Source organism: Pteronotus mesoamericanus, unplaced genomic scaffold, assembly GCF_021234165.1.
Source record: "Pteronotus mesoamericanus isolate MK-2021 breed Mesoamerican mustached bat unplaced genomic scaffold, CSHL_Meso_final contig_1242, whole genome shotgun sequence".
Lineage (NCBI taxonomy): Eukaryota > Metazoa > Chordata > Mammalia > Chiroptera > Mormoopidae > Pteronotus > Pteronotus mesoamericanus.
The window spans coordinates 1342893-1365348 of record NW_026555053.1 but is presented as its reverse complement, the minus strand read 5'-3'; the positions used below and the strand labels follow the sequence as shown (position 1 = coordinate 1365348).

The 22456-nt window shown below is 59.8% G+C and overlaps 1 protein-coding gene across 2 annotated transcripts in view; it reads right to left on the bottom strand.

Annotated features, from left to right (window-relative positions):
• CEMIP (cell migration inducing hyaluronidase 1) overlaps positions 1-22456 on the bottom strand; it is a 102426-nt gene that overhangs the window by 21693 nt on the left and 58277 nt on the right. For both annotated transcript variants that reach the window (XM_054588415.1, XM_054588407.1), the window contains 11 exons: positions 21980-22126; positions 21382-21520; positions 20485-20721; positions 17628-17807; positions 15359-15429; positions 14265-14360; positions 13593-13714; positions 10267-10399; positions 9321-9512; positions 2591-2766; positions 1190-1399 (listed from right to left, as the gene is read on the bottom strand). In XM_054588415.1, the coding sequence (XP_054444390.1) occupies positions 1190-1399; positions 2591-2766; positions 9321-9512; positions 10267-10399; positions 13593-13714; positions 14265-14360; positions 15359-15429; positions 17628-17807; positions 20485-20721; positions 21382-21520; positions 21980-22126 (1703 nt within the window). The remainder of the gene's footprint in view (positions 1-1189; positions 1400-2590; positions 2767-9320; positions 9513-10266; positions 10400-13592; positions 13715-14264; positions 14361-15358; positions 15430-17627; positions 17808-20484; positions 20722-21381; positions 21521-21979; positions 22127-22456) is intronic.

Genomic DNA, 22456 nt, shown 5'->3' with positions numbered 1-22456 from the left:
TCCCAGCACGTGAGTCACAGAGACGGCGGGCTCTCCTGTGCCAGACCGGCACATCGAACAGATGCGAAAGTGGCTCCCCCAGCGACATGCTGACGGGCCTCTTCATCGTCCCTTCATCACATGCCTGGCGGGGAGGTTCGCTCGGTTCGGTTTAAAGCCAGAGTCACAGACACAAGTGCACCTGACGGCGCCGGCCTGGTGCTTCCTGAAGTGCTCGCGGGAGCAGAGGGCAAGGGGCCTCCGGGGACACAGCCGCGCAGTGGGGCCACGGCGAATTTCACCAGGCAGCGAAGTGGGTCCGGTGCTGCCAACCCAGCTCACTTCTCAAGAGAAGCCAAAAATCCAGACTTTATGTGAAATCTCCTAATTTTTAAATGATAGAAACAAATTTGAATGTTTCTTTAAACAGTCTTGAAGCCAAACAAAACACATCTGGTAGCTGGATTCGGCTCTCAGGGTGGCATTTTGTGACGTCCGGCTTTAAAGTTCATACAGGGTATAAGTTCAGACCATTTAAAGGAAGTTCAATTTAGTGTAAAATTATCAGTTGAGTGTAAAAACGATCAAATGTTTCTCTCAACACCACACAAGCCAAACCAAACACAGGCTGGAGTCGGCTCGCAGGGCACCATGTTGTCCTGTCTAATTTGCAACATTTATAGGAAATACGAGTTCGTTTAAGGAAGAATGAACTTAGTGTAAGAATTACCTGTGCACATCAAGACAAGCCTCTGACACAGACACCAGTTTGCTCGTGAGGGCGTTTCTCCCCCAGCACCTGCCCTGATGGACACTTGGCCCACCCGGGGCAAAGGACGCCCTGCCGCCGCCGGCTCAGCCAGTCGGCCACGGCCCCCCGTCTGCAGCCAGCAGACCTGCCACGTCTCACGGCCACGGAGCGATCCTCGCCCCTGCACGCGGACTCCCAGGGACCACCGCACTCTGTGTCTGGTGCTCCCGGCGAGGAGACAGCCCAGCTTTCTCCTTCTCTTTGGCTGGCAGCCTGCTGTCAGTCTGGGTCCCTCTAAAACCCGAGGTGAGGCGGGCTCACCCTCGACGGCCCCAGGTATGCGACTGGGGGCAGACACCCTTCAGCAGCCACGGCCCTTGGCCCAGCAGCGAGCAGGCCAGCACGGCAAGAGGGGGCGATGGCCCCCTGGACCCTTCTTCCTGGGAAGGAGGCACTCACCAACAAGCCATTGGAGCCGTGGACGGTGACGCAGCGAGAGAAGGTGTGGTGGATGGACAGGTCCCGGACGTATGTGGGGGGGTCGTAGCCACCCTGTTCGTCCACGTCGCCGGCCAGGTGGAAGTGAATCGGGTACTGGCCCAGCAGCTGCTGCCCCATGTGCTTCAGCTCCACGCCCTCCAGATGCGCTGCCCTAAACCCCAGCGCAAACTGGGGAAGGAGAGGCGGAAGGAGCCCGTGAGGCGTCCCCCAGCCCCTCACTGCCGCCCACATTCCATCACCCTCGAAGCGCTCTGGTGACCGCCCCCCCCAGGTAAGCCAACGGTGGCCTCTGCAAACGGGTTAAGACGCCTGGCCCTTCCTACCCTGAGGAGACAAAGTGCTGTTAATGCCCCAGGGGTGTGGCCAGGCAGTGGCCCTGCAAGGGAGGGGCGCAGCAAGACGGGCTCACGTCCATCCCCGTTCCCAGCCTCTGCAGCCGCTGACGGTGACGAGGGAGGGAACTGCGCAGGAGTGGGTTCGGGGGTGAAAGGGCACTGAATTATGCCACAGACCAGGGATGCTGGGAACCCTGTAACATAGGCCTGCACAACCAAATGCTGTGTCCCCGACATGCTATGAGGGTCCCCACTGTGAACTCCGTAAGTTTCACCCCATCCTTCTTAAGTCATTTACCAAAAAGCCTTATCCTTAAAGCGTATGAATTTAGCTCTCCAGGATACGCTATTACTGTCAGCGTTGCTCCCACCGCTGGGGGCAAAGCCACATGAAGGGCTTGGGGTGTCTTATGCTCCCCAACATCCCAGGTAAGGAAGGGGCTTTATGTAGCAACGCCAGTGAAATGCCTCTGGGAGCGGAAGGCTGAGAGCACGCGCGCTCGGGCCCCGCTATGCCCCCCACCCCCGCCTGCAGCTCCTCCTCTCGGCGGCTGCCAGACTCGCTGCCCTGACGCTCAGGCTAAGTCGGCGCCAGAGCCTCTGGCTCCCCCGCTCACCACTGACCTGCGTCTCAGCGGTTCCCGCGCACATGACATGACTTTCTGTGAGTCGCATGTCAGTCGGTTCTATCAGGGAGGGGTCAGGACTGAGTTACGACGAAGGGGAATGAGGGCCATGAGTGGGGCTGAAGACCGGGAAGGCGGGGGTGCGGGGTGACGGGTGTGACCGGGGCGCAGGAGCCGCCCCCGGGTCGGCTCACGGACTTGCCTGCTCCCAAGGACTGATGGGAGGGACAGCGCGCCCGTGGGCGACACAGGAGCTTTCTCCAACGTCCACAGGTTCCCTGGCCTTGGTCCCCGGTCCTGCCCCTGCGTCCCCTTCGCTACCAAGAATCCCACCCACAGGCTGGCATGGGGGGAATTCTCCTGGTTGGGCTTATGGCCTCAGCCAGGCAGACCCCTACCTTGATGTGACCCCCAAAGGTATCGAAGTCAAAGAAGCTGCAGATGTGGTTGTTGTAGGGGTAGCACCTGTCCTCCATCTCCCCCATGACCACGATGTTGCGGGTCAGCAGCCCGACCTCGGCCCGCATGTCCACACCATCGATCTCCTCCCCGATGTGCAGGTACATAGGTTTCCCTGGGGCAGAGAGGGGGGAAATGGGGAGCTCCGAGGGGCTGCCTGTGCCCACTGTCCCCCGGCCCCTGCCAGCTGCCTCCACAGCTCCTGCGTAGGCCTCCCCGGGGCCTGCGTGCACGGAGGCACGAAGCTAGGGAGGTGAAGTTTACTTGCCTGAACGGAGAGGGAGGATTCACAGCCACGCATGCTTAGCTCTGAAGCCTGTGGCAGAAACAACTCTGTGTCCCCCAGGATCTGTCCCCTCTTTTGCTTGTGGCGCTAAGATTCCCTGCACTTTAGGTGGGCCCACAGCTCCCAGGGGGCACCTGCCCCAGGCTCCCCGCAGCGGGTGTGCTCACAGGGTGGGCAGACGTGGCGCGTGCCCCTCAGGGGCCCTGCTCTCGCTCTGTTCCTGGGGCGGGAACGTGGACATGTGGGGGTGGTCCAGCCTCACCCAGGCAGCGCGGACCGTGCCCTGGGGGTGGCACAGCAACGAGAGCGAGGACATCTGGGCGGCGATGGCCGCACAGAGCTCACGCCCCGGCCGGCCAGCCAGCCAGCACTGCAGCGACACAGAGCGAGGCTGTGTCCTGTGACAGTGAGCAGCTCGGTGGCCGACTGCCTCCAGCCTCATGTCCGGGCTTTCTGGAAAGAGCCGGGTCGGCACTGCCGTGGCCGGCACGGTGGCCGGGCGCTGGGTGCCTCTGCGTGCCGCTCGGCACAGTGGCGGAGAGATCTCGCCCCGCTGGCGCTGCCCGCCCGCCACCTCGCTCCCGCCCTCTGGCGGTGGAGCAGACGATGCGTTGTCCCTTGGACCACTGACCCGAAGCCCCATCCCGGGTGACCAGAGTTTGGAACCTTTGAACCGCCTTTGATTTTCGGCCCCAAGTTCTGCCTCCACAGCGATCCCAAACCTTGCCTTCCGGAACAGAGAAATCTCGGCCAGCCTGCGCTCGGCTCCTCCCTGGGACGGCCGGCCCGGCTGTCGCGCACCTTCCCCTCCAGCTGAGGGCGGCGCTACAAGGAGCAGCAATCTCTTGTGTGGGTTTGCGGCCGGAACCACAGCACAGACACCATGTTGCTTTCACTGTGCCCTTGACTTGAGCCACAGAGCACACACGCCATTCAGCCCCATGACACGGTAACCACATGCAGTGGCCGCAGTCACCAGGAGCCCTGAGCAGCTTTGACCTGCCCCCCACAGCGACCCCGCCCTGCCCTCTGAGCCAGGGAAGAGCGGGCCCCCCCGCCCCCCGCCCCGCGCTGCAGCCGGCACACCCTCTGCGCTGGGTCTGCAGCACTTCCGAGGATGTTGATTGTTCTGGAATTCTGCAGTCTCAGGGAGGTGGTTTCTTTGAAGCATCTTAGTTCAAAGAAGTAAACCTGGCTCTTGGCAAAGCTAAGAAAACATCCCCTTTGGAATCAGTATCAGCTTGCTAGGGCCGCTGTAGCAAATTACCACAAACTTGTGGCTTAAAACAACAGCCATTTCTTTCCCTGTAGCCCTGGAGGTCAGAAGCCCAGGAGCGGCCTCACTGGGCCAGCAGGCACGGGGGCCAGCGGGGCCGGGCCCCCGCGAGGCTCAGCCGTCCCGGCCTTTTTCAGATTCTAATGGCACCTGTGCTCCTCTGTCTGCAAGGGTATCACTGCCGTCTGCTCTGTCACTACCCCGCCTGCTCCCGACTCTGACCCTCCCCTGTCCTTTGTGATCCCACCAGGCCCAGCAGGTGATCCCACAGAGTCACCTGTCTCACAGCCTGGACCTCAGCACACAAGGTCCCTTCTGCCGAGTCGGGTAATGCACACAGGCCCTGAGGATGAGGATGTGGACATCTTTGGGGCCACTGTTCAGCCTACTGGCAGAGTTCTCAAAAAAAGGCATAGGTACTTAAAATATTAACTTCAGAAAGCCTATTTACTGTAATGTACTCTTATCCTAAGACTCAGAGGCCAAGGTCTGTGCCCCCGGCCAAAGGCAGGGTCCGTGGGGGGCGCACCGGGCGGGGCCGCCAGGCCTTCGGTTTCACCGAGGCCTGACACCCACGAGAGGGGCGTCCGAAACGAGCCGGCTCTGCAGAACGCTGGGCCCCGCCTGTACCGCGGCGCCCCTGCACCTTCTGCGCAGGGTCGCAGGGTCACATGTCCCTGCAGTTTTAAGGCCGGGCGGCAGGCCCCCCCTGTTAGGAGCGTAGCGAGCAGGTGGCCTCCAGCCCAGGCTCCCTTCCCTTCCCTGACCCACTGTTCCCGGCGTAAGCCTTTGCTGTTGTATTTCTCCGAGCGTCTCTGAGCCGCTCCCCCCAGTCCACGTGGCAACCGCCTTGTCTGTCCAGACCGAGCTCCGGCAGCTCCTCGGCGAGGGCTTCCCCACCCCCAGCATCCGCCTTTGGTCCCCGTGCGCCGCAGTGCTCGGCCGCCAGGAGCCCAGGCCCCGGTCCCCGGGCTTCCCGCCCGGCCTCGGAGCACGCACACTGCGGGCTCAGGGGGCTTCTCGCGATGTCGGCGTCCCCCTTAAACTATGCCGTCCAAGACGGAGACTGACCAGAGGCGGCCGGAGGGCCCTCCTCGGGGACCCGTCTCAAACAGGACTGGAGAGGCAGGATAACGGGGCTGCACTGTGACTCTGGGGCCCGGCTGTCGGGGAAAGATCCAGAATCAGACTGCAGCCCCGAGTCCCTGACCCGCAGGCTCCTCACCTCTAACATGGAAATAATAACAGCACGTATCTCAACAGGGCTGGTAACCGAGCTAACGCACAGAATGTGCCCAGGGCGGCCCCGGCCCAGGGCACAGGGCACAGGGCAGAGGGGACGCACACAGCTGTCGCTGGGACTATCCTCAAGGGACGGCTGGAACCAGGGCCCCGGCCACTAGCTGCACGCCTGTAATGACCTCAAATTAGACGTGTTCTTGGTTCCCCGGGGGAAGCGGGCCGGGGGCAGGAGTGACTTCAGGCGGGTGGGCACTGCGATTCTCAGACCCCTGTGAGCAGGCGCGTCGGAGAGCTGTGAGCCTATGTCTGCCGCCCCCTTGTCCCCTGACGACGTAGCCCCTGTGAGGGCCCGTGTGAAACCGTGGGGCGGTTTATCTGCCGCTCGCTTGGTTCCCAGGCCACGCCCAGGCAGCTGTCCCGGGGAAGCTGTGCTCCCCAGCTTCCGGCCTCCGCCCTGCCTTCCTCCTCACAGCTCCCATGGTGGAGGCTCAGCAGGGACAGCAGACGTGGCCAGATTTGTCCCCAACGATCCAGAAGGGCCACGAGCCTGGGCAAGGTTTGGGGGTGGGCTGTGGGGGCTGGGAGGCAGAGGGGCTTCGAACACCGACCTGCCTCCCCGCACCCGCCCTGTCCGCCTGGGCCCCTCCCCAGCCCTCTCCCTGGGACGAGGACAGGACCAGCCGCTTGGGCCTAGAGAAGGTGGAACATCACAGGCCCTGCAGTGGGAGAGAGACACACACGTCCTGCGGCTCGGGCCTCACAGGGCCAGTGCGTCCGCAGGGCGGGCCAGGGGTGCCCTCTCAGACGCTGAGCACAAGCCGGGGGGCTCGGCTGGCAGGTCCCAGGGAAGCAGATTTAAAGCCGAGAGCCCCTGGTTGCCTCCCACAGTGCGGCCAGCTGTGTGCGGAGACGCTGGGCCGGGGCCTGTGCGGAGCGGGGACACGCGGGCCGCGGGGCTGGACAGCTGAGAGTGCGCGTCCCGCTCCCACGGGCCCACGGCAGGCGCCCTGGCCTGCACCGGCACCCTCACCAGCACCGACATGACGGCCACGCGCGGTCCTGTGCCGTCAAAGACAGCCCCTCGCCACCTGTGGCCGCTGGACTCCTGGGACAAGGCGGGTCGTGAGAGCGCGGCACGTCACGGGGAGCTACGAACTGTCGGTCCCAGTTAACAGGGCTGCCGTTTAAACCCGGGGGATGGGCAGTTACAAGCAAAGTGGGAAGCCGGGGATGAGAACGGCAGAGAATTGAAGAGCTTTGTAATTGCCCTGTCAGGAGGTGTTGGGAATCACACTGTGGCTGGCGAAATGCTGAAATATTTTTTTAGATGATTCACACATTTTCATTACATTGTTCTCCCATCTGTTTCCCATCAGAAAGCCCTTAAGATGCCTGTTTACTGGAACAGGGCAGAGTGAAGAAGGACCAGGAAGGCTGCGTCCCTCTCGGCGGCCAGCCTGGGAAGGTGAGCCCTCGGAGACGAGGGGGCAGGCTCGCAAAAGCGGGGAGCAGGTGGAGAGCTTGCTCGTGCCGGGGAGACGGAGGGCCAGAGAAGGTGCTTGGGGCCGAAGAGGAGAAACGGGCGCCTCCCCTGGACACACACACACACTCTCATACACGCACTCACACCTGCTCACGCACGCCCCCGCCTGGGGCCCTTCTGACACTATCCACCAGGATGCGCTGTTTTCATGTGAGCCCCAAAGCCTGGGAGCAGAACCAAGCGCAACGTCTAGCTCAGACGTGCTCAGAGCACCCTGGCCCATGGCTGTCCCAGCAGCACCGGCTCAACGTGAAACCTTCCCCAGGCCTCGGGGTGCCCAACACTGGGGCCCCTCCTCCCACCTCCCACCTCCACGTGGGCAAGGGCCCCAGGGCAGGCCAGTCGCCCTCCCGGAAGCCACAACTGCTGCCTGGAACCAGGGTCCCCTCACAGCGAGCAGGGGCATCAGCTCCATGGTCTGAATACGGCCCGCGAATGGGACACGGGAGGGCTTTCCTCTCTGGGGAGGCCCGACAGCCCGTGGCCCCCAGGAGGCATCCCCGCGCTGCCTGCATGGGGCCTCCCCCAGCCCTGCACTGGCCTCCTGGTCCCGCTGTGGGTCCCCCCGCGCTCCTCCCCGCACGCGTCCCCTCCCCTCCTGACCTCCTCCTCCTCCTCCAGCTCCACGCTCCGTCGCTTGTGCCCTGGGAAGGCGCCCACGCTGGTCTGACTCTGCTCAGGCCCTTATTCATGCTCCCCCTGCACCCCCACCTCTCTCCCAAGCGGTTCTCGCATTTGGGGTTTTATTTTCACTGGGATGGCTCTTTGCTGGGTGTCTCTGGTCACGGTGGGACTGCGGGCTCCCTGAGCGCCAGGGCCCTGAGCACCTGGCTCACGTGTCACCCCACAGCCCAGGGCACTGCCTGGCAGGCACGTGCCAGACTCTGTTCCACGGTGAAGGGACAAAGGTCTGGCCGTCTCAGCCTCTGCCCACGAGCGGCTGCCTCCTTCCCTCTCTCTGCAGTCACGCCCTCCAAACGGCCGTCTCCCAGACGCATGGGCAGCCGCCCTTGGTTGCTGCGGGGCCGCGGCGGGCGCCCTGGGTCACCGAGCGGTGTCTGTGGAGCCTGGGGAGCCCCTCGGCCGCCTGACCTCCAGGGTCCACCTCCCGCTACAAGTGAAATACGGGCCCTGACCCCCGCGCCGTGTCCCACCTTTCCTTTCTCCCTCCACGCCCCCAAATTCTTTCTCAGCACATCCCCGCCAGCCAAAAAGAGTGGAGTGAATTTTCCTTCCTGTAGCTTTATTCCCCGAACAGGGGGCATTTTGAACACAGTGCATGCACTTTCTCAACGCACAGTCCTTCCCTTCTCTGAACTAACATTTCTCCAGGGAGCAATGTTTTAAATGCCCCGCGTCACCTCCTTCCTGCGCCCCGTTGTCCCGCAGGAAGGGACGCCTTCCCCACAAGAAGGGGTCTCGGAGGGGCTGTCGGAGCAGGGCCCTGTCCACACCTGGCCGGAGGGCGAGCCCTCAAGCCGCTCGACCTGGGCTCTCTCTGCAGGTGACTTCCAGCCTTGTCGCAGGGACTCGGCACGGTTCCCGCACACAGTGACCCCGAGGGAGGCCGCCTGCCGCCTCCTGCCACCCCGGGCCCCGGGGGGCGCCCTGCTCCTTCTCACAGCCTGGCCGGTCAGCGTCTACTCTAGTTCTCTCCACCGAATACCCCACAACGAAGTGGGTTTTGTTTAAGATACTCAAGTTGGATTCTGCTATTTACAACCAAAGGACCCTCATGGATGCATAGCTCTGTCCACTGAGCATAATTAGCCCGATGATATTTGAGGTCTCTTTCCACCTCTAACAATCTGTGATCCCAGTAACCGCATGTGACAGCGCACCGAAGTCAGTATTTAGGAGAAGAATAAAGGAGAGCCCAAAAGCTACAGAAAGAGGAGACCCCAAACCTGAGCTGGATTTACATTGTTGCCGAACAAACGTTCACGCCCCTGGCAGGAGAGCAGGCTCACCCACGCGTGTCTGGCGACCACAGAGGCCGTGGGCGGGAGCCGGCTGGTGCTGAATGCCGGCCTCGGGCCCCCTGGGGGCCGCCCTCCCCCGGAGAAGAGTGCATCCTGGGGAGGAGAGCCACGTGGAGACGGGTTTGGAATCACCTCTCGTCCTGGAGAAGCCGAGCCCCAGACAGGCGCAGACACGTGCGTGAGAACGAAATTTTTGCCGTGAGATTTTAGGGGCTTTTTTTGTTACGCAGCATTATTATGGCAATAGCTGCCTAACACAGATCGCCTGTGATTCCGGCCAACTTTAAGACTAACATCTCCAGATTCCGCCAGCCTAGGGTGGGGTTCGTCAAAGTCCTACCTGCTACTCTGACCTGGTTGGAGGCACAGGCTCTGCAGGGGAGCACCTGGAACTCTTCCGCCTGGTACATGGAGTAATCCGTACTGGCGACGACCAAGGTGTCCCCCGGCCTCCATGACTGCACGTTGTCTTCCAGAGTCAGGACGGTGCTGTTGACGTTGGTGTCGACGGCGACGGTGAGTCTGGGCCGCACTGTAACCCACAGCGGGAAGGACTGAGATGAGGGCCCTTCGCCCTGGGCAAACTTTTGACCGCCCCCCTCTGCCCTTCCCCGCCCTAAGTAAGTAAACGCCAGGTTTGCCTGTCCAAAACCCAAATCGCCAGGCTCACTCCTTTTCAGTCTCGGTACAGGTTTTTGAAGTCAACAAAAATGCTACCAGAAAAGAGGCATTCATTAGCTCTGGGCAGGGGAATTTTCCATTCGGTCCTCAGCTGGAGCTCAATGCGGCTGCCTCACCACACCCACTTTGCTCAAGATGTAAAACAAATATAGTTCCTCTCAACTATTATTTACAGTAGCTGTGAGCCTTTCCCCCAAAGACCTCCCGTCCCTAATGACTGCCTTCTGCAGATGGCCAAGTGCCCCCGCGAACAAACCGGCCATTTCCAGCCCCCTCTAACGAGCATCTCGGGAACTGGGTTTAAAATAACAGTGCCCGAGGAGGCAAGGGGCCGCACGCCTGTGTGGCGGGTGGTGCAGGAAGGCCGGCTCTGTCCGCTGCGCCCTGGTTTTCTTGGACCAGGCCCTTCTCCTTCCTGACAGACAAATGGGCAGGGTGGGGTCTGCTGGCTCCTGCCAACTCTGAGCACCCGCCCACTTCTCCTGTGTCATCGCGCGCTTGGCGGGAGCTCGTGTCACTGAGACACTGAGAGGCAGTGGCCCCAGCCACCCCAGCTCACAGTGCACAGCCACCGCCTCGTTCCTGCCCAACAAGCAGCCACTTACCAGGCCTCCCACACAGGAAACGCACACGGTATCTCTGGCAGGCGTGGCCGTGGTCGTAGCACACAAACCTATAATCCTGGCCTCTCTTGTAGACGGCCTCGGTGGTGAGGTTAGCGCCATCCACTGTAGTGGCCTGCGTACGGCACGGAAATTATAGAGCACAGTCATTCTTTTTTGTAAAGAAGGAAGGTGATGATTAATGCTATAAACATATACTCATGAGTCTAAAATTGTCCCTGAAGCAACAAGCATGCACAATGGCCCAAGACTATTTCAACGACCGACTGTACCGTTCTGTCAGGAAGTCACAGGGGGCCTGCAGTATCAGTACACAGACCAGGGGCTCGCTGTGCGTCGCTGGGCGAACATTTTAAGGAGAGTCTCCTACAAGCACGAGCTCTCTTAGGAGCTGGGCGGGCTACTTACAGCCGCCACCAGCGCCACGAACGGTGGCCGCATGAAACCTTGTCACGTTCAATCCACTGATGACTCCACATCATGCGGGGACTCCAAAAATGCTCCCGCCCAGGTCTCACCCCCGAGCCTCAGATCTGACTGTGTCGGGTGGGGCCAGACACCAGACCTTTGAAAAGCTGCCCCAGGGATTCCAAAGGGCGGTGAGGTTGCAAGGCCCCACCTCGTAGCTATGGAGCTAAGGGCTCACTTATTATCTCACCCCAGCTTTATGGCAAAACTCTGAGGTCTTTGCTGGTTCTACAGATAAGGACACAGAGACTCAGAGAGGTTGGGGACCTCGCCCAGGGTCACAAAACCAGCAAGTGGTGGAGCCAGCATTCCAATGAACCCAGCCCCGTCCAACCGCAGAGCCTGCAGTTGGCCCTCGGGGCTCCCAGCCTGGTGTCCTTCAACGTCCGTCTCCCCCACTGGCCGTGGGCTCTGGGGACAGCAAGGACCGGGCTTCTCCTGCCTCCCTGACCCCAGCTCCAGCCCGGGGCTCGGCCCGGAGGGGTCTCAGCTGACGGGGGCTGGCGGGCGCGCTGCCTCGCGGCCAGGTAGGGGGTGTCGGGGGCGCGCTCGGGGAGGCGCGCGCTGCCAGCTGGGGCCATCCCCGGGCTGGGCACGGCCAGGCCAGCTGCCACCGGGCACACGCAACTCTCAGCGAGGGCTGCAGCTGTCGTCCTCCTTGGCACAGGGATCAAAAGCACCAGGGCTGGAGAAACAGGGAGTCAAAGGATGGTCAACCTGGAAAAGGGGGTGCTTTTTAGGAACTATCGTTCTCAACCCAGCAGATGCCCGTTGTCTTAGGCTTGGCAGGAGAGCACAGAGACGTGAGTTCAACCGCAACGGAAAGGCTGCCTTTTCCCGTGAGTTCCGCACGCCCACCGCTCTCTCGGGGGCCTGTCGGCCGCGGGAGGGCAGGGGCTGCGGAGCAGCTCTCCAGAGAGGTGCGGGGGCTCAGGGCGGTTCAGCAGCGCAAGGTCACTGGGGCGCCACGCCCAGCATCGCGGACTCCCTGCGGCAGCGTCTTCTGAGGAGGCCCTGTCCGCTGGAAGCTGGGCTGAAAACGTCGGCAGAAAGAGCGGAACATTTTTCAAGAGACAAAATCCAGCAAACATTTCAAGGGAAGAGCTACTCGATTCCGCTGCTTTTTCTTTTTCTTTCCTTTTTCTAACTTGAAGGAAGACCTCAGTTTTGGGCTGCAGAGTAAACAGGGCTCTGTCCGTGTTTGGTGGAACTGACCTTCACTGAAAGTAGACACTATTGTTTATTGTAACTCGTAATAATTAATAATCACAAAACTGGCAGTATTCCCATTGCCATAATGAAATAAAATAATTTCAACATAAAAAATTGATGGGCATTCACTGTGGATCAAGTTCGTCACATATTGTGGCATTAAAACCGCACACCAACGCCACGAGGGGACAGTCATCGTCCCCGACCCCCCACAGGAGGAAGCGGAGACGGTCAGGGAGGCGCCTGCACTGGCGCCTCGGGCCGGGACCGAGCGTGGGCGCCGGGGGCCAGGCTGCCCGCACCGCTCTCCCTCGCTGTCTCCAAGCCGTCGGGGAAGCGGTGTGTGATGTCTGGCCTGGGATCAGCTGTGCTCCGACTCTCAGGGACAGGCCTGAGTCCAGGGGGGACACAGTTCCGGGAGGAGAGGGGGAGGCCGGGCGGGGAGAGGCCATCTCCCGAAGAGCCGCGGTTTGCAGCCCCCCGAGGCCCGCGCCGGACATGTGAGCATCCGCGGTTTCCAGAAACATTTGGGGAGCAGAGTCTGGTAAAGGGCCGGACCTTCTATAGACCAGTGAGCTGGCAGAATAAGACTATGGCTACTTCAGATTGAAAGCTGGGATGTTAAAGGTGGCAACAGAAAATTAAAATTAGATGTGGGAAGTACGGTCTTTGGTGGGTGGCAGGCAGTGGGTGGGGGAGGTCAACGTTTTTGACTCTGTTGGACCCAAGAAGAATCTACAACTTACCACCTAATCTGAGTAAATCCTTCAGTAACATCAGAGCCACGTGAACAAAGACCTGTGCCAAAGAATGAGCAAGGTCTCCTCAGTCTTTGCTGACTGCAGAACAGAGTGTCCGCCCTTGGAAAAGTGGTTCCTTGTCTACAGCCCCTCCACCGTGCGAGGGGGTGAGCGGGACAGTCAGGTGACCTGGGACCTGCGGTCAGATCACCTAGGACAAGGTGTTTTATTGGCTGAAAGAGGACAAATGGGTAGGGACGGTCTTTCTTAAATGACCTCTGACTGTACATCAGGCACTGTAAGTGGCCTCAACCTTGCTTGGGAATAAGACCAGGCACGAGAGAACAAACGCCGCGGCTCCGCCTGTGTCCGGGCCTTCCCTGAGGTGTGCCCAGTGCACAGCTCCGCAGCTGCTGTAACAGAGGGCTGCGTGTTTACTCAGCGCTGCCACGGTGAGAAAGTCCAGGTCCCTTTTAGGTCGGGGGACTCCACGGGCCGATCCTGAGAAAACAATGTCCGTCTACGAACGCTGCCTTCTCGGGAGAACCAGCTGTGGGTGTGTTCTCCCCCCAAACTGGGCTCAGCCTGCACCCCCCATGCCGCTGGGTCCTGTGCACTCAAGGACCCAGAGGAAATGAGCTGAGGCGTGAGACCCAGCTGGTGAAGCCCACGCCTGTGCGGGCGTGGCTGCGGGAGCAAGTGAGGATGAGTTAAGGGCTTGCAAGGAGGATCAGGCTGGTAGGATGAGCCTGGACACTGGGAACGGCGGTCTCTGACTCACCTGCGTGCTACGGGGGTCACGGGAACCATGCCACTCAAACAGCAAGGATGTCTGAGATCTGCAGACTCTTTCCCCCAAAAAACTATGCGACCGTTTTGAGTTGGTACCTGTATATCGAGTGGACGGTTGCAGATTTTTCCTGGGTGAGCTGCCCGGAGGTCTGAAATTTTCTCCCCGCCTTTCGTGGATGACACTTTGTCATGGTTGAACCATTCTGTCCACTCCACGTCTAGGCAGAGAGCAAAGAGCCGGTCAGACAGGAGGGCCCGTGGTGGGCAGGCCAGGCTTAGCGTAGCCGCCGAGTGCCCTCGGCACGGCAGATGGAGTGCCGCCTGCCTGGGGCCGCATGAGGCAGGAGGACAACTTGCCACCTCTCCCAACTCGTGATTAAAAACACCTCTTACTTTATAAATACAATAGGCATTCTTCCCTGTTGCAGAAAGGAGAATGAGGAACCCGAGGGCGAACCCACTGTTCAAGGACTGCTGCCTTCTGCACCCCCGCCCCCGTGCGGGCTCGCAGTGGCCCGGCGCTGGCTGTCCTGCCTGTATCCCCGGTCGGTGCTGCTTCCGGGCACAGTCGAGGGAAAAGGCTTCCCTCCGGACCATTGGCCACAGTGGCTCGATGCAGTGAAGACAGATTTCAGATGCAACTTTCATTGACTCTGCCACATTGAAGTGGCCTTATTGGTAAAGGGGAGAATCCTTGTTCTGCAAAGCAGTATGTCCCGGCCTCTTGTCCAAGCATTAGGTTTTACCGGGCGGCCCCCAGCACCTCACCTTGAACCCACTCGCTGGATGAAGAGACGCTGAAGTACTCGCCGTGCTCCGACCGGAACAGTTTGGACACCCGGGCCGCCACAGAGCCACCGTGACCTGACAGAGACCCGACGTTCAGCAACAGACCGACCCCCAAACCCAGAGGGGCACGAGTCTGAGGCAGAGAAGCTCCCCCAACACAGGGCTCTTCAGCTGATTCTTTAAAAGAAGCTCCTGGCCACTCTTTCCCGTCAGAAGCAGGTGTTTGCCCCTCTTTTGCTTCAGTTTTGAAAGCTGAGCTGCATCCCCACAGGTTGCAGCTCAGAGCCTGGGCCCTTCTCGTGTGAGCTCCTTTCTGCGGCCGGCCCGGCCATGCCTCCCGCTCCCTGCTCTGGGCAGAGGCAGCTGCCGCTGCAAAGACCCATCCAAAGTGTTCTTTTCAGCTCAAAATATTACCCCTGCTGGTTCTGTCCCAGCTCCTGCCTTTCCGATGCCACTTGTTTAGGATTAAGGTGTTAAGAAAAAGTATAAACAAAGCCACTCTCAAATGGCGCTGGAGCTTCCATCCCAGAGGAGCTGGCTGGCACATGATACACCTCAAGTCTCTGGGATCTCAAAATGGTGAAATGGCCACCCTAGGGGACCCAAAGCATCTTGGTGCCCAAAGAACTGTTTGCAAAGATAGTAATAAAGCAGGTATGATGCCCGCTGGACAGCTGGCTCCCAGGCTGAAAATGAAAGCCATTGCTTAGAAGAGCACCGCTGCGTTCTGTCTGAGGCACCAGCAGCAGTGCCTTCCTGCCGTGGATGGAGCTGCTCCCCCACCCTCTCTCCGAAGCGCCCCTCGCCTTTGTCTGCTAACTCGAACTCCATTTGGGCTTCTGCCTGAATTAATGGTTCCCAAATAGCTATTTTTATTGATCTGAAATGAACACAGGTTGCCTCTCACTTTGAAAGGCCTTTTGTTGTGAGGTTAACCAAGCCAGTGACGAGTTCCCCCAAAACACAGGTACTATCTTATTAATTGACCTTCATTGGTGTCGGCCTTTGGCCCTTTGATGGGCACGGTCAGCGCGCCCCAGGAAGGCCGGAGCCTCTCCGTCAGCCATTATTACCGTGATACTCAATGTGGTCTTCCACGGACGCTGCAGGATTTCCCTTCACAGTCAGGAAACTCCACGGGTGTCTGAAACCAACAACAGCAGGCGTAAACGTCTTCACAGGTCTGAGCCCGTGAGGGAGGCAGGCGGGACACACAGCCCCCGGCGAGCAGCCCTCGGGCGCCGGGGGAAGTGACTCCAGGCTGGGCTTCCATTCTCCACAAGAATAAGAGCCTTTCTTGCAAACTCTGGGCTTCCTACCCACCTGGCTCGCCCAGTGTTTGCATATTGTGAGCCTCTCAGCTCCTCTGGCCCAACACGAGGCATGAGTCACAAATAAACAAGCCCGCAGACCTGCCCACACCCGCCAGGCTCACTTAGGCCCTGAAGCAAGTGCTCTGGTTCCTTGAGTAAACAAGGCAACCCGTTCCAGGAGAAGGGTCATCCTCTCACGCCAGGTGTCCCCAAGGCCACCCCGAGGAAGACGCAGAGGCTAGAGTGACTGACCACCTGGGGATTGGCAACAGCCTTCGGGAATGAAAGAGATGCCTCTTCTTCTTAATGGGGAGCGAAGGAGAAAGATGGGGTGTGAGGTTTTTGAAAGGTTGTCCAGTCCGCCTCCCTCCACGGGAGCATACACGGCTCGGGGGTGGGAGGCCTTCGTACCCACCTTGTCCGTCCCCAAATGCCCAATGCTGCCTCTTGCCTGCTGGGAGACCTCAAAGCTTTTGGCCCTTCATAGCTTTTATGGTTTCAGTTTTGACCTCTGATCTCGGGAGGTAAGTCTATTGTTGAGGCTGGGGATTTGACTGCGTCCCTCTCCGGCCAAGCCCTTCCGTGGCTCCCCACTGCCCGCTGGATGCAAACCAAGCTCCCTGGCATGGAGCAGGGCCCTCTTGTGCCCACCTCACAGCCTTCTCCCTCCCTCCCTCCCTCCGTCACACGCCTGCCGCTGCCTGTCCTTCCCGTCTTCAGGAAAGCCACACACCCGTCCTGGGGACCCTGGGCCTCCTGGTCGCTCCTGGGATCTGCACTATAGCCCCCTCTGTCACCTGTCCGCGCTCTCGCTCCCAGATGCCTCCTCATCCTACCCCTTACTGCCTCCCTTCCCACGTGCGCTCGGGATGCCGCGTCTGCCCTGGAGCCTCATGCCAACACCTGCTCAGTAACCACTTCTGAAATGAATGAAGAGATGACGGGTCCAGATCTCAGTTCTTGCACTGATTTTAAAAGCTTTGAGTGTGTCACTCAGGGTGTGTCTGTGTGAATGAGGGGTAAAACTTCCTGCACGCCGAGGTCCTCTGCGGTGCCAACGGCCAGGACAGGCCACGGCAGGGTCCGTCCTTCCCCAGCTCTTGTCTCTAATGTTTATCAAGTCCTTATTCTGTGCTCCTGTTATCACAAGTGACCCTTCCCCGGTCCCTGGAGGTGGCTCCCACGTCTCCCATTTTACAGGTGCAGGAGCCACGCAGAGACAGTGAGTCACTTGCCTGCAGTCACACCTCAGAGGAGGCGCAGCCCAGACTGAAAATCAGATCGATCGGATGCCGGGTCTTGGGCCCTGGTCACTGCCTCCTTCTGCTGAGCTAGCCAGGCCCCCGTGGTTCAGTCTCTCAGGGTGTATGACAGAACTAGCCTCTTGGCTTATAAAACAGACGCTGACAGAGGAGCCCTGTGATACCAAGGTGTCCCTGTCATCTTCGGCTGCACGCCCTCTGGAATCCGGAGCCCCCCCCACCACACCCCCCAGGAAGGCTGCTGTGCTCCGAGCCCAAAAAGGCTCTGGCCGGCCCCCGCCTGCCCCGCCAGCCCCCTGCAGGGCAGGAGTCCTCAGCTTCCCCGAGCCGAGGGCTGATCCCACACGACAGAGAGGCGTGGCTGCCACAGGGCGAACGGCTTCCTCTGGGTGCCATGAGTACATGCCAAAGATGGGCACGATGCTCGGTCTGAGGCCATCAGAACTCAGAGGGAAAGACATCAAAGTACCCTTCCTGGGGGGGGGGGGGCGCCAGGCAGGGTGCTCCATGTGATCTCTAAACAAGGACCTGCCCGTCCCCAGGGCAGGGTGACCCCTCTGTCAAAGGAAAACGAAGTGAACACTGGCGGTGTCCACCGGGGCATGGCTCGCACACACCGAAGATGCTCAGTTCATCTTTTGTAAGTGGCTGGCTGAATGAATGAGTTCAATATGACCGAGACTTTGATTTTATAATGTGTAAGAAAGGCCGCGCGGGGCGGGGGCGGGGGGGGCCGGGGCCTGAGGAGTGGCGGGGATGGGCGGTACCTAAATCCCAGGCGCAGGAAGTGCTTGCTGCCCAGCCTGGTCATCGCCTTCCGGGCCGTGTCATCCAGGTTCCGAGACCCTTCGTCATTCACTGCGACCGACAGGATCTTGCCGTTGGGCACGGCGTTCAAATACTGGACTAGACGTTCGCTCTCCTTCTTGAATCTGTAGGTGTCAAACCTACAAAGGGCAGAGGGAGGGTGCTGGCTAGTCCTGACAGTAGCCAAGACAACCAGCGTGAAGTCTGTGTCTTTCTTGCAACAACCGCCATGCCACCCACAGACCCCAAGGGCTCGGGTGTTTGAAGAGAAAAGCTCTTATTACGGCACAATTAGAGCATCTCCAACTGGACACCAATGACCCGCCCTTATGCACATAAAATGAAATACTCATCTCACTGGTGGACAAAAGTTTTCAAAGGAAAGAGGCAATTTGTGTAACGATGCCAACTCTCTCCCACGTAGCTATAAAGGTTTTGTGCAATTAAAATGGAAACTCCAAAAGAATCTGTCTTGGGACTTAACAGGCAAAATAGTTCTAAAATGAATCTAGAAAAATAAAAGCGTGTGACTAGTCAAGATTTGGAAAAGAAAACCAGTGGTCAGGGGGCGGTCAGCGGGACAGTGGCCTCTGAGTCACTGTTTGCAGAGCCTGGTCCAGCCGCCCGCCCCGCCCCAGGCATTGCAGTGGCCAGTCTCCGGCAGCTCGGCGCCCTGCGACCGCACCGCACGCCCACGCCCACGCCGGCCTGCCCTCCCCCGTGCGCACCTTCTCGCTGCCTAATCAAACGCTTACCACCTTTCAAGCACATGCCTATGTTATTCTTCCTCCAGGTACCCTTCTCAGGTGACTGGCCTGCATGTGTGTGTGCGTGTAGTGTTTATTATCACCTCCGCTCAGACCCGGTCGGCCAGCAGACCCCCGAGGCCGCGGACACCTAAGTGGAGCAGCGCAGGAGGCCGAGCATCCCCTTCGGAGCCCCCGCAGCCGCTGTCAGGGAAGCCCCTCGGTCCCCAGCTCAGCAATGGACTCCGCTGAGCTGGCCTCCGCTGAGCTGGCCTCCGCGGGTGACCCTGCTGCCCCGACCCCGGAAGCCGCACCTAGGAGCCAGCACGCAGCTGGGGAGGCGGCCCCCGCGTGTGCAGGGCAGGCCCACGCTCCGACGGGCGCGGTGTCCGCCGTGCTCCTCCTGGCTGCCCATGGCCCCGGGGGCTGAGGCCCGTGGCTGTCCCCAGGGCACTGGCGGAGCCAGCACAGTGGGGAGGGGTCTGGGCAAGCTGGGTTTGCGCCCCAGCTCCCACACTTCCCAGCCTTGTGACGCTGGGCAAACTTAGCCCCCCGAGCCTCGCTGTTTTTGTCTGTACGATGCGGACCATGACATACACGAAAAACCTCAGCACCATTTACAACAGCCAAGACATGGACGCATCCTAAGGGCCCGCGAGGGGAAGAAGAAGAGGTGGTGCATGCGCCCAGTGGGACGTGTCTCAGCCGTAAGAAAGGAGGCAATCGGCCGTTTGCGGCGCGAATGGACCTACAGGGTGTTATGCTCAGTGGAATAAGTTAGACAGAGAAAGACAAATGACACGATTTCACTTACACATGGAATCTAAAGAACAAAATAAAGGAACATACGAAACAGAAACAAACTCATAGATACAGAGAACAGACTGGTGATGGTCACCAGATGAGAGGGGAGTTGGGGGGTTGGGTAAGAAAGGGGCAGGAATGAGTACACATTGCTCGTTATAAAAACAGTCCCACGGATGTTCACTACAGCACAAGAAATATAGCCGGTAATACCATAATAACCATGTGTGGTGTCAAGTGGGTAGTGGACTTACTGGGCCGATCACTTTGTAAAGTATATAAATGTCTAATCTCTATGCTGTACACCTGAAACCAATATAATATTGAATGTTAACTACAACTCAAGGGAAGGAAAGGGAGAGGAAGAGCAGGCGGCCCGGACCTCAAGGGGGCAGGCTCTCCCGGAGGACGGACGGCGCCGCGGGGTGGGCGCGCCGGCCGCGTCGGGAGGCGAGCAGAGCCTCTGCGCCACTGCAGCGGCAGTCGCCTGGCTCGGTTGGTCGGAGGACGGAGCCCACGGCAGCCCTAACCGGGGCTCCCCGAATGCGCGCCCGCCCAGTGTTCCCCCGAGGGCGCCCTGGCCAGCGTGGGCGCCTCACAAACTTCCACAACAGAGTCGAGGACAAGCCTCAGGGGCAGGGTCTGTCACCGTGTGGGCCAGGCCCGCGCCCACAAGGAGCCACTAGACTCTCATGTATAAATTTTGGGCCCCAGGTTACCCATGGGGAGCCATTCTCAGCAGATAAATTCCTTACCGGGGTTCACACCAAACACACTGCTCTTCTGGGGCCACACAGCCTCCAGTTGGGGGAGCCCACGCAGGTGGCGCCTCCATGCGTGAGGCCACCACGCCCTTTCTCCCCTCCAGCCTTTGGCACCTGCCCCTCCCTGTTGAACACTCCCCGACGCAGCCTCACTGTGCAGCTTTCAGCTCAGAAGGGCACAGAAACCCTTTCCTGACCACTTGGCGTGACTGGTCTTCCCTAGTGACCAGTCACTGCACCTTTTTCCCTAATCACAAGCTACCATAACCTGCCATTATGTTGTGTGCACCTAAGTGTGTGTGTGCATGTGCCTGTTCCTGTTAAAGTCAGCTTCTCTGGGCAATCGCCTGCTGAGGCAGAGATGCAGCTCCCTGAGGTCAGGCATGGGTGTGCGCTTCGCCCGCTGCCCTAGTCCTGCACCGGGGACAACGCCGGGCTGGCGCACAAGCTCACAAACACACGCTGAACGCAGGAGTCTGTGGTTGAGTGGAGACAAACCTTACCGGTCAGAATGGATGACTGTCCCTGATTTGGGGTCGATGACATGAACGATGACTCCACGATGACCCCAGCTCCTTTCAAAAAAATAGCCTCCCTCCTCCATGCCGCCTGGGTGAAGGGTCTTGTTCAGAAACGTCCAGGAGAGCTTCTTCTGTCCGTGCAGCTCCAGGGTGCCTCCCTGGCCAACTCCGATGTGCTTCAGCCCAAAGTAGGGGTCCTGCGGGACGCCTTCGTCGGCCCTGCAAGGGAAGACAGCTCTGCACGTCGCCGACACCTCTCTGCCCCTGACGCTGCCCGGCGGCTTTCGCTGCTCCGGGACCCCCACTGTGGCCACCACTTGGGATGTCACGAGATTGGGAAGGCAGCCTTCCAGCGGCCTCTTTGGAAGCCAGACCGCAGTGAGGCCAAAAGGCCAAGTGGAAATACGTAGCTTTAGTTTACATGTTGGCACGTCTTTTCAAGGCTAAATATTTGATAACTTGCTCCGTGACTCACATGGAATCACCTGGACAGGAACTGCCTACCCTTGCGTACTTGTGGCTACTGCTTCTTGCAGCTCTCAATCGCTTGAGGACGGGCGCAGCCAGAGGCAAACACTGCACAGAATTTTCTTTATCTGGTCCGTTGTAAGCGGTTAAACAAACAGAGCCTCTCTGAGCCGCGGCAGGCCAGGCGGCGGCGGAAAGGCTGCCATGGCTGCTGCAACAGCAAAACGCCCCGTGCACCTGTGCGGCTCGCCCCTGTCGCCGGTCTGCCTCGCTCGCGATCACGGCCTGGCAGTGCGCGGCACCTCCCTCTTACACGGACGCCCGGCCCTCTCGTCCCCCTCTCCCCCTCACAGAGTCTCCCTCCCGTCAGGTCCAAGAGCAGCATTGGACCCATGGATGCCATCTACCCACCTGCCATACAACACGATGCTGAAATTGCCCTGGAAAGGGCAGAGGGCACTCCCAGCATGCAACTCTCCTCCGTTGTCAATCAGGATGTGCCGGGTCCGCAAAACAATGGTCTCGTCGTGGTCTTTAATGACAAGCTTTCCTGAGGAGGCAGGGATGGGGTGAGGTGACAGCAGAGCCGAGGTCAGGCACCCCAAGCCCCCATCTCAGCTGAGTGGGCAAGGAGCACGGCGTTCGAACCCCCCGGGCTTGCGTGCTCTCCTCTCCTCTCTGCCTTGCAATGTGTACACAACGGCTGCTTGGTGTCCTGCCATCCCGGCGTGCATGGCATTCCGTGAACAAGCCTCTGAAGGCAAGATGAGCTGGCATGCTCGCAGCACTGGGAAGGATCTTGCTCTATAAAAGCTTCCTTCTCCATGTTTGGACCTCAGACAAGCCATTCCTAAGCGCTCAGAGCTGATGGTTATCTCAAAGAACAGGATGCTGCCACACGAACCCAAAGCACGTGGCTCTGTCCTGTCGACCTGAGGTTATGGCGACCCACGTTCAGCTGCGAGGCTCTGGGCAGGGGAGGAGAGAGCTCGGGGAGAGCCTGGCTCACCTCCGTCTGAGATGTGGATAGAGTGCACGGTGGCAGACGAGGTCAGCAGGAGAGCCTGGCCCCGGCCGATGAACACGCGGTGGTTTCGGTTATGGCCTGGGCTCCAGGGCTGCAGCTCGGGGCTCTGGTCAGGGCACTCAGCCGCCCCTGCAAAGACGGAGGGATGTCAGGGCTCCCCCACACCGACCTCCCCAAGCACGGCTGCCGCAGGCCGCAGCGGGGGGCCTGCGCCTCCTACCCACTACAGCTGGTGTGTCACATGTCTGTGGATGCGTCCCTCCCTTGAGCCCCAACCCTGCAGTGCCCGCCAGTCCTAACTACGGCCCTAATCTCCTTCAGGGAGAAGAGAATCTCATACTTTGGTTTCACTGAAACCACTCTTCCGGCTGGTGTAGACGCCCGGGGCCTCGGAACTCAAGCAGTGATCCAACAGCAGCAGCAACAGAGGTCTTGCTGCCAGCGAACTTTCTGCTTTAA